Source organism: Sparus aurata, chromosome 23 (genome assembly GCF_900880675.1).
Source record: "Sparus aurata chromosome 23, fSpaAur1.1, whole genome shotgun sequence".
NCBI lineage: Eukaryota > Metazoa > Chordata > Actinopteri > Spariformes > Sparidae > Sparus > Sparus aurata.
In genome coordinates this window covers 10,673,902-10,685,462 of record NC_044209.1, presented here as the reverse complement: position 1 = coordinate 10,685,462, position 11,561 = coordinate 10,673,902, and the positions used below count along the sequence as shown (strand labels likewise).

Here is an 11,561-nt window from a genome sequence, read left to right as displayed (position 1 = left end):
AGAAACCTATGAGCCTAAATGGTTACAAATCCTGCCCCTTTATAGATGCAGGAGAAAATAACTGCAGTTGTCTGAACTCTAAAGGGTAGTGCAGGTAAGACAAATGTAACCCCAGGGAGTACAGGGAACTCAGCACAGTCAGCCTAAACCTGGCTTATTGGGAAAACATTTTTAAAGTTTCGAATACCTAGAGGAAATAACTATATGCACATACAATTAAAAAAAAATGCTGAAAAACATTACAAATAAATCTTTGTGAACTAACTATATCTTTGTGTGATTTGCATGGACTGCCCTTTTAAGAACCAGCCAGGTCATGTTCACAAGTCTCTGCAGTTTTGACTGCCGAGCCTCTGTTGTGACTGACAGGCACTGTGTCGTGTCTTCTTCACTTCGCGTACTGAATGTGAGACCTCCAGACAGGCCAAGGGAGAGAGGGAGGAGACTGTCGACTGCTGCCAGCTGGCAGGAGAGCAGAGCGTATTGTGTATTTGCATTACTGAATATATTGGGGACACAGTGTATGGATATATTAAGACAAAATTCATGTCAGGTTCTCACTCATTCCTGTTTGTTGGGACAAATTGGTTTCAGGAAATAGGTGTGTACCGGAGGTACATTAAAACAGGAAACGGATGCCTTCCGTTCTGTCTGAATAGGATGTACACTCAAACGAAGTTTAAGTTTTGTAGCAGTTGAACCCCTTTGAATACACAAGATGCGGTCTCTGCATTTTTCCTGAAGAATACTTTCTCTACAGTATAGCTGGCATCACGACAAGACTGGACAGAGTTTGATCAGAGGGATGACAGAGGTTCCATAAGCCAGGACCATTTCCTGTCCATTTTTACCTGGAGAACCTGGACAATTGTTCCCAAAAATGGGGCGAAATGCAGTCTCTGCATTTTTCCTGAGGAATACTTTATCTACAACAAGGACTACCAAGAGGGAATAGGAAACATCTGGAGTTGCTTAGTGTGTACATAAGCATACATTCTTTAGAGATTACATTCAATGCTGAGTCGTGCGACTTGAGCATCATGAATTCAAGAGAGACCGCAGATACAAACAATAAGGGACTTTATGTTATTAGCAGTCAAACGCAAGAAAAATAAGTTGTTGGAACCATTAAAAATTGATGTCTATTCTTAAACGCTTGCTACAAGTTGGCCAACATGATGTCAAGTTCAGCACGAGGATGGCACCAGAGAGAAAAGGCCATGGTGTACTTCATCAGCCTCAGCCATATTTCACTGGTGTAAGGCCAGACCCAACAGAGAGAGCGGACAGCACCCTCTGACTATAGACCGCTTCAGAGGTTAATCAGTGGTGGTACGTAAACAGAAAAGGCAGATATCATGGTGTGAACCCCGTCCGTGCCATATTTAGTACTGGTTGCTTAAGTCAGCAAAAGGGGCAGATATTACCACCAGACTTAAAATATATTCAAAATATGTCTTTGAAAACTCTACTCTAACTCTGGTTGTAGGGATGTTAATGATAAATCAAATAATCACTGTAAAGAATTCAAACAGTTAATGGTGTATTAACCAATAATCAGGCACAAATACCTCAAAAAAAGTATCCTGTTCCGTGTTAACAAACACATCAGAATAAAACACAACATAAAAAAGTATGAGAAAATGAATTTTATTACAATACATCATTATGTAAAACATACTAAGATATATTCTATACAAACTGATATTACATTTTAGCCATTTGATAGCCTCAATATGTTGGATTTTGTTGGGCCAGTTGGTGAATAATGACAGACAGTAGCTTCGCAATTAAACTCACAATTAAAAATCGCAATTAAAATGTTTTGTTTTTAGTTTCAACTAAGTTGCTGTTGACTTTTTATGCTCTATGAACACCTAATGTAACTAACTGACTTTGTATGGAAAATGTCCAACACATTTCATACTGTATTGATGAACTGATAATATATTTTTAAGGCAATCGATTAAAGAGACTGCTAAAAATTTGCATCCTTAGATGTTTGTATAGATGGTTTTAGTCTGGCCGGCAGAAACCGAAGCAGTAAGATCCAGGGTTGGAGATTATTACTTAATAAATGACAACCATTATAAACATCGAAAAATTGTGAACTTTATTGACTCAATAAAAAAAAATACCATCAGCATCCATTTTTTTCCAAAGTGAAAATAGCGCTTCATATTGACGTAAACACTGACATTATCAAAGTGACATTAAAGCTGGACTCCGGGTGTGTGCTTCCTCTCTTAAAGCAGGAGAAACACACAATATAAATACTTTGACAGAAAATGAAGTGCCTTAAGCATGCGTTTATACGCTGCTTCCATTGAAACCATAACCATTCTTCGAGGGCACTGTTGTAACAGTAAAGTTCACATTCCTTTCCTGTCTATTTCATTTTACAAAATAAAAAAAAATCATGTATCAAGAGAATCCCACATTTGTCTCCTCTCCTTCAAGGCCAGAGCCTCCTCCCAACTAGAGTGTGTCAGGTATGTCTGCCGTTACAACTTCGCTGTACGGTCCGTATCGTCCAAAAATGTCTTTGCCCACCACGCTGACACACACCTTGCGCCCAGGCTTGTACTTGCTGATCATCACGCACATGGGAAGATCTATGGCCTTCACTTCACCAACTGAAATCCAGTTCGGGAATACGCCGCTATCTTTGACCTTTTCCATGGTTATATAGAGGCTGCAGCGGGTGAGAGAAGGGAAAAAGAATCTCATGAATGAGTGAGGACCACTGACCTGCTGAAGTCTGCTTCCATCTAGTGGTCAGATGTTGACACATGCAGTAGAGTATAATACTATTCAGACAGATGTGTGAAATGACATCACTTCTGTAATCAACCTGGTTGAGTGTGGCGGCTTGAGTAAACATGTACATAAACATCTGATTCAGACACATTATTTAGTTGCACCCAATAACACATGTTGTGACTTAGAGAGGAAGAAGGGTGTTGCTAACTGCAAAACAGAAAGAAAGTTACCTAAAACAACACTTAGAGCAGCTTAAATGTAATTTCTTAACACAATATGGAATTTTGTGTGAACAGGAAAAAATGTGGAAATTCATGTTTTCTTCACTTAAGTGACAGGCAAAAAGAAAATATAAAGAAAATAAATAAATAAATAAATAAATAAATGAAAAATTCAAACGCACCAATGGACATGTTTAGTCGCACTTGACAGATTTTTGGGCACATGTGCAACCAAATTAATCACCCTGGAGCTCTGACTTGTTGTATTGATGAAATCTCCTTTTAAATACAGAATATTATTAGAGCTGAAACATTTAGTCGATAATTCAATAAGTAGATCGAAAGAAAAAACATCTTTGAACCATTTCGGTAAAGAACTGGGATTCCGATCAATCGAAACAAAGACATTTGAAGTTAACAATGTGGGCACAAAACACAAATTTGGATCCATGACCTAACCCAGCCACATACTCAACCAGTGATACAATCTGTGCTAATATATTGAGGTCAGCCAACTTGTGTTGGTGGAAAAAAGCTTGATACAAACAATATGATTTGTTTCATTTTTCAAAAATGTGTCATTCCATAAAGTCTGCCTGTTTCAGACAAAGAACAGAGAGAGGATGGTTTATTCTGGCTGCACTTTCTTCACAAACTCGGGCACAAGAATGCTGTAATTCTCTCGGTTTGTTGAAGCTACTTGAATGGCACAAATACAGTTTACACAAATACATTATCCGTTTTGAAAAGACTGTCAAAGAAGAAGTCTCTTTAAGTGTAAATAAAAAAAGCAATGTAGTAGAGTTGATACTTGTCTACTCAACACACTGCATCTTACCTGTAACTATCCATGGGAGGCGCCGATGGTTCTTTCTGTGAGACGTTCCAAAGCACAGAAAGGCTGGGGGGGTTCCTGATGAGCGCCAGACGTACTTCAGGTCTCTGGGGGATGGTGTACGAAGCCGCTTCTATGCTACAGACGGAGGGGAAAGTGGTGGCCGGAAGGGGAGGATACAAGGGCTTGTCCTTGGGGTGAGGAAAGCAGAAGATGGGGGGGAGGTCATTGGAAGCAAACAGTCATGTGAATTTCTCCTGTTGGTTTGTATGAGTTGTTGTGATTACCTGATTTAAGTCTGCGCGCTCAGGACAGTTACTATGGCCTGAAGAGGAGCATTCTTCTTTCACCTTCGGCTCCTCCAACTGCATGGAGACCTCAGTATTGTCTGGCTCTTTCTTCAAGTGGAGTCCCAGAATAACACATCACAACAAAGTGTGGAAAAGAAAGATGAACGAATATAGGCAATATATATTCTCATGAACAATGAGAATATATGTTTAAATGTCGTCTTTAGTTACACATAATATCTAGCCTGTTTTGAAAATGATTTATCATGCAATGAAGCATCCTACCTTACATTCAGGAGAGCCATAAGGAGGAGGAGACCGCTCCTCATTTAAATCTTCTACGGCAGCCGTCAAAGCTTAACACGGATTACACACAAGTGACAAGTAACAGAGGAAGAGACGAGAGAGGAGAAACCACGGATGTTATTTAGTCATGTACTCACTGACTCATTATTTAATTTGGGTCATTATAACAGCTTATGGTGTCAGTTTCTCCCACTACATGGTGAAATAATATCACCAGAAGCTACATTACATCGACATTTCACAAGTTTAAACTTACGCTATACAAACATCTGCTTGTAAATATGGACTATTTTACCTTTCTTCTCGGCTTGCATCTTGTCTACCGCCATTTGTTTGGTTTCCTGGACAGAAAGGACCGATCAACTTAAACCTCAATGTTAACAGAGGTTTTAGTTTACTAAAAATTAAAACTCAATTAACAAGAGCCTGACTGATATTAGATTTTAGAGGCCGAAAATTTTAAAAGGGAGTAAAATTCTTTACCATATTGGATACTGGTTTATCGGCCGATATACAAGCACTTTTTTGCAATGATCCTTCAGACATGATTATCAAACACTTGTGACAAAGATGTGTCATGGAGACAGGATATTTAACCGTTTAATTGACATCAGTGCATAGAAAAACAGTACATGATTTAATAAATATAAATAACGCAAAGCATATTTTACAGTACATTTTAGCAGGGGTGCCCCCAGAAATCTTACACTGGGGGGGCCAGAAGGGGCCACTGAAAATCTTAGGGGTGACAATTTCTTATTTTCATTTCCAAATTGCCATAAATAAATAAATAAATAAATAAATAACACACCTGAGGTTAAATATGAGATGGAAGCATATTATGCATACAGTGCTCATTACTTAGAGGCAAGTAAATGGGAATGCAACTCACTAGGAGATTGGGGGGGCAGGCACTCCCATGTGGGGTGGCCAACAATTGTATAACAAGGGCAGTGCATGCATTAAAGATACCAATATCTATGTGATAGGCCAATATATAATGATTATATCTGCTAACTGGTGCATCGGTCAGGCTCTATAAATAACAATTTTTTTCATTAAACCTTATAGTAAATGGGTACCTTCTTGACCACAGAAGCTTCAATGAGCATTGACCTGTGTGGAAATTGAGTATATATATTTCATTTTTTTCAATTTAATTTGGATTTAACCTCTCAGTCCGAGGCCTTTCCTTGAAGCTGACAATTCAATATATTTCCAATCACACAAACTAAGTTAAAAAACACAGAATGAATGAACTACATATTTACCATCAAATTATTGAGCTCTCCACTCTTGGAGTCTATATGTTCCATGCTCATTTTCTCTAAATGAAAAAAAAGCACAGATTAAATACTCTGCAACCATAAAATGCAATCAGTATTCATTAGGGCATGCGTGCTGGCTGAGCTCTTACTCTGTGGCACTCTGGTTTCCTTGCTTTCATCCTCAGACTCTGACCTGCAGGGTTAGGTGGCAAATCAAATCGTCTTAAAAGCTGATTAAATGCAAACAAATCCAAGGCACAAATTCACAAAATTGGGGCCTTTAGAACTGACAACTAATATGACTGAACCTGGTTCTACACACCTCATGATCTCCACATTAACAAGCGATGGCAGCGGGCTCTGAAAATCAAAATTGTTTGTTGAGTCTTGTTGAATGTGCATGTCGACCAATAAGTATTACAGGTGCATACGTGTGTGTCAAACCTTTTTCTTTTTCTTCGCCATGTAGGCAAGAGCTGCTTCTGCTCTCTCGGATACGGTGTTCACTCGAGCCTGAGGAAGAGAACATTTCTTTAAGCATTTATTGGGTTAAAGGTATTCTCGCACACACTCTCTCTCTCTCTCACACACACACACACACACACAGACACACAGACACACACGTCTCATTACTTTTGGTTTAAAAAGATAAGAGATTACAGAAAACATGGAGGAAAAGGTAGAAAGCATCTGTGTCCCAATCAAGTGGGTTTGATCTAACGGGGGAAGAATTTAGGAAGAACAATGAACAATGACTGAAGCCAGACCGCAGAAGAATGGAAGCTTAAAATATTTACCAGCAGCTGTTGAATTCAGAAAGGACCGAGGCAGGAGAGAACAACACAAAACAAAGAGCAAGCGACAGATTTTAAGACAGCTTGATGAAAGTAAGGAATAAGGGAAATTAAGAACAATAGAGACAGTAAGAATGTCAGATGTGCTTTTCTCATCTTCATAGCACAAAGGAAAAAAAGTCAATCAGAGAATTACAAAGTTACTTGAGTGTCTGGTCACCCACTTTTATTACACGGCTCTTCCCTAATGCTGTAGAATGCTCCATTCACTTGAATGGGCCTTCCCAACGTTCGGCGGTCAATTATTTTCGTATAATTGACCGCTGCCAGGCATATTTGACCGTCGTCAAGGAAAGTGGCCTTTTGCCCCTGGATCACATATTTTGTATCACTCCGCACTCTTTGCTCCGCAAGTAGTCCGGTAACTTATCACCCCAGCGTCTTTGGTGGCTAAGCGACGTCAGCTGATCTGTAGTCTACTTCATATCTGAAGAAACGTATTCCGAGGCCACTAGTATAGATGATTTTCACATTAACTTTAATATTTTGGGAAAATACGGTCTTGGCTCAATTGTCGCCACCAGTCAAGAAAAGAAAGAGAGAGGAAAGCAGCGAAGAGGAAGAAGTGAAACTGCATCGGTTTGGCGAACTATATTTCTCTGCTGAAAAACACTATGAACAGTTACAAATAAATTCACACTGTGTCAAGTTTTTTCGTGTTGGCAAGTAACCGTGTAAGAAGTGGGATAATGTATAGAACGGCGGTCATTATCAGGAAAATAAGTCACGACAGGACGAACCAGACTACATAACCAACTCTGACAATCCCAAAATATAAACTACTAATCTTTGTGTCGGAGATCGACAGCACACCTGCCAGCAACGAATTAAAGACGCGTGCCACTACTTCAACCGACCTCCAGTTTTTTGATGGAGCTTTCGTAGTCCACTTGACGTTCCAGATGTTGAATGGTTTCATATAAACCCTGCAGCCTGGTTTCATTGTTTTTCAACACGCTGCGAACCTCCTGTTCGATCAGAGTCTGCACCTGTCGACAAACGAGCGGAATAAGCACACATGCATGCAGGGCGTTTGGCCGAGCTGTGTTCATAACGACAGGTATGACAAAGGGATGCGCAATATGGAGTTTCTTTCTGCAGATACCTATAATTGATAATCGCCTGCTTTTCATGGCTGATACTGATAAGGTGACCTGTACTTTTACATTTTCATATTTTAAGAAGACATTTACGACCTAAAGTTTATTCAAACCTGAGGGTAAGAAAGGCTAGGATGTAGCTCAAAGATGGATGGTGGAACATTTGTGGGCTGCACTTCATCTTCTCCTACTTCTTGTGTTTATCAGCTCTTTCTATAATCGTGCATCCCTATTTTAATAGTGTATGCTTTTGCAAATGTTACAATGCGGAGAAATGGTATACATTATTGCCACAATATTGTCTCTTACCTCAGATTGGGAGAATTTAATCTTTTTATCACTGGCTCCTAAGGAATCAGAACTGGAGGGCAGCCTCTTCATTCTTCATACATAAATACAAAGACACACACAGAAAGTCGAGGTTGATAACATTTGCTACTCTATATTGAGGACCTACTGTTTTGTTAAACTTTGGGACCTGGACTTGAGCTTGTGGAAATGTGTCACATTGAGCAAAGCAAGAATGATGCAGTAGTAGTGTTTTATAGTGTTTAGAATTTGGAAAGGTTAACTGGTAACATGTATGAAGAACTCATTATATGTCACATAACCTCAACTAAACAATACAAAACATGAATAACACCATCAAGTATCACACTGGTGGTGCAAATGGCTGGTTCAAATAAATGGAGACTTGGACTGCTCGCACTGTGGCTCGTCACTTTGTGCCACCTGCTTTTCAGAGAAGTGACAAAATGCGGTGGGATCATGAGAGTAGCCGCTGCAGTGAAGCGTGCAAGAGAAAACAGCACCTGTCAGAAATAGCAAAACGGAAGGAAGAAAAGTGTGCAATATGACTGAGCATTCCAATCTTCATAACACCACCAGCAGAAGCATCATATTTACAACATGACATTGCATGATGGCGTATAGGCAGATTTTGAATTCTCAGGGTCACAACTTTTAATACGCAATTCACAACGCAATTATTCTGAGTAGAAATATGCAGTGATGACGTTACAGCTGACATAAGAAGCACAAACACATATCGATAGATTCCGTTTCACGCTCAATGGTTTTGTAGCTTGCACACAAGGGGATACATTGTGGCTGCAATATAATGGAGTTAAGAAGTTATGATTCAAAACTAAGTGTATATTCATTATTTGGGTGAAGTCAAACTATATAGCTCTGCCAAAGGTCTACAGGTAAAAGAACAATTGTATACAATTTATATTTGCTCTCTTTTATCATTTATAATTCAAAAACTTGAAAGCCACATTTTTCCTACGTCAGCTTCACTGGAACGACAAAACGCTTTCCAAGCGGCACACTGTCCTTCCCCTCCTTTGCTCACCAGGATCAAGCTAGTGGCAACATTAGCAGCAAGGCATGCTGAAGCTTCACAGACAGAAATAGTTCTACACATGTAGGTACGGATTGCACTGCGCGCCACTCCGAAGGAACGGAACTGGCAAGCTGCAAACACGCAAGAAGCTGTCGGAGGTCAACTTACGCATCCAGAAGACGCTGGGCGACTTCCTCATCAGATTTCATTCCATTTGCTGATTTCATTGCACGCCACCTTCCAAATGCCAATCCAATGTTCACACGAGACCGATATCTCTTTGAATTGGTGCGATCACGACTTTGAGCTTGAGCACCTGCCATGTTTCATTAAGCCTGCAGTGTAATGTCAAAACAGAATCAGCTTTGCTGAGTGGTGAATCATCAGGGAGCGTACAATGTGAGCGAGTGAGCTGACGTCAGCAGTCCATCAAAGACTGTTAAAAAGCTGAAACCTGATAGTAACAGCAGCCACTGTTGGATTGTGTTTCAGAAAAATCTCTGTGGACACATAATGTTGTTAAATACTGTAGATGCTATTAGCACAGTTGGTAGAGCGGGCGTTCCCATGTGCAGAGGCCTTGTCTTTGCTGCAGCAGCCCAGGGTTCGAATCTGACCTGTGGCCTTTTCTGTGTTTCACCCCCAGTCTCTCTAGTCCTGTTACCTGTCATCTCTGAGCTGTCCTATCCATAAAGCCATGAAAAGGCCAAAAAAAACGAAAACTTTTCCCCCTTATTTCAAAACACCCGTTTGGAGAAAAAAAAGAAAAATAGAGACGATAAAAGATTGTGGTGGGTTGGACAAAACAACCCTTGTCTGACACAAATTTCTGTGTTACTGTTGTTTAACAACTGAAGTGGAGTGGCAACACACTTACCAACACTGTTGTTTAGTAGACTATACATGTAACAGAAGGCAGTGCCACAGACATCACTGAATAAAGTGGCATTTACATTGTTGTTTTCTTTCTGCCTTGCACAATAAAAATTACTAATGACAATGTGTACTTTCACTTTTTGCTGCTTTAAGCAAAACAGGCTGTAACAACTATCCCAGGTGGAACAAGGGGGAAACCGGGGGAAATCTGCACATAAATACAGAAACCTAGCCTGTAGTTTGTTTTTATCCCACTGTACCAAAGTCGTATCGGACCCCGAAAAAGTTATGTACCGAACCATGACTTCTGTGTACCGTTTCACCCCTAGTATTCACGTTCTTATTGTGCAAGTTTTCCTAGATTTCAATGATCACAGTGCAACAAACTGTACAGCAAGCTGTTTTAGCCTTTTTGACAAAGACAACATATCAAATGGAGCCGACCGATATCTGATATTGGGGATGAATATCGATATTGATATGAGAATGTAAATAGAATCTGACATATTGGCCGATATACACAGCTATTTTACAGCAATTTATCCCTCAAATATTGTTAACAAACACTCGCGACAGAGATGGGTAACAGATGCAGGATGTCTGTCAGTGTAACAATAAACCTTATTGTCCAGAAAGACATTAAAACAGCACTTAACTAGGCATCTAATGATTATCAATTATCCTAAAAGTCTTTTTTTTTTGCATTATAAACTCATTCTGATATGTGTGGCCCGCCAGACTAATATGTCAAATGGCATCGATATATCGGTCAGGCTCTAAGGTAGAGAATATAAAATGTGTGCTATTTAAACGATAAAAAGGCAGCAAGTCATTGGAGGCTTCCAACAGTGCATCAGATCAAATAAAGTGATGTAAATGAGCGATTCAGGTTCGTCCCTGCAATATATAGAAAACTATTGTGATGCAGTTGTGTCTTTATGATTTAAAGGTGTAATAATTTGCCATATTAGCCATTTGTCCCACCTCTGTTGTTGTCTAATCCAGGGCTCAGTCCTTAACTTCTTTGCCACGGTGCTCTATTGACAGAGACACAGAAGACGGTATAAATATACAAATTCATGTGAAGAGGTACTTGTACTGCAAACAGCCTTTAAACTCATAACTATTCGAGTGAAATGCAAACATGGCGGATGATTGTCTCTAGACTTCAATGATACTTTTACAACATGTGCTTTCACAGGGTGTGTCTTCCTGACATCACTTACAGGAGCATCGGCTGCGATAACTGTTCGCTGCTGGGACCGTAAGCTAGCTAGCTCTAAACGTTTAGCTAACTACTTCTCTGCCTCGTCAGGTAATACCTAGCGACCCTACGTTAGCACACGAGATGTGTAGCTGTATGTAAAAGACTCGACGCTCAAAACACTCATTCAAAGCATAATTTTGTAACAGCTTAAGGCTGGCATGTCTCAAACAGTCCTGCTTGTTTAGCCCTTCATTGGCTTTTCCTGGATTTTCAACTTCCGCAAGTGGTACTTCCGGTCCGGCACCTTCAGTGTAAAAGCGAAATCTCATTCAAAACAAAGTCAAGTGTGCTCTAAAACTAGGTCAAATTATGTAAAAATAGTTTAACCGTACCGTAGCTACGGTATAGTTTTGTCTAAAGATCAGATCTTCAAAATCAGCCAGACAGACTCTTTGATTTTTCATGCAAAATGTTTTGTTTCTTAGGCTCTGCA

At 39.8% G+C, this 11,561-nt stretch overlaps 1 protein-coding gene across 3 annotated transcripts; it reads right to left on the bottom strand.

Annotated features, from left to right (window-relative positions):
• Positions 1-1,634: 1,634 nt before the first annotated feature.
• atf7ip2 (activating transcription factor 7 interacting protein 2) lies at positions 1,635-11,357 on the bottom strand. 3 transcript variants are annotated; one of them, XM_030407876.1, is made up of 15 exons: positions 11,088-11,357; positions 10,846-10,898; positions 9,154-9,320; positions 7,947-8,019; positions 7,395-7,526; positions 6,481-6,486; positions 6,128-6,196; positions 6,006-6,043; positions 5,833-5,876; positions 5,687-5,742; positions 4,711-4,756; positions 4,395-4,465; positions 4,107-4,217; positions 3,823-4,010; positions 1,635-2,695 (listed from the first exon to the last, which is right to left on the bottom strand). In XM_030407876.1, the coding sequence occupies exons 3-15, from the start codon at positions 9,306-9,308 to the stop codon at positions 2,479-2,481; spliced, it is 1,206 nt and encodes a 401-aa protein (XP_030263736.1). In that variant the 5' UTR covers positions 9,309-9,320; positions 10,846-10,898; positions 11,088-11,357; the 3' UTR covers positions 1,635-2,478. The 3 variants fall into 3 exon arrangements, with proteins under 3 accessions (XP_030263736.1, XP_030263738.1, XP_030263739.1); XM_030407878.1 differs by lacking the exon at positions 6,481-6,486; XM_030407879.1 differs by lacking the exon at positions 9,154-9,320.
• Between the last annotated feature and the right edge of the window lie 204 nt (positions 11,358-11,561).

Excerpts from the sequence above, each read along its gene's own strand:
- atf7ip2 (XM_030407876.1), bottom strand. The coding sequence starts at position 9,308 with ATGGCAGGTGCTCAAGCTCAAAGTCGTGATCGCACCAATTCAAAGAGA. Across the intron at positions 4,757-5,686 it reads GAGAGCTCAATAATTTGATG|GAAACCAAACAAATGGCGGT; the intron begins GTAAATATGTAG and ends CTTTCTGTCCAG. Across the intron at positions 4,011-4,106 it reads AGCGCGCAGACTTAAATCAG|GACAAGCCCTTGTATCCTCC; the intron begins GTAATCACAACA and ends CCTCACCCCAAG.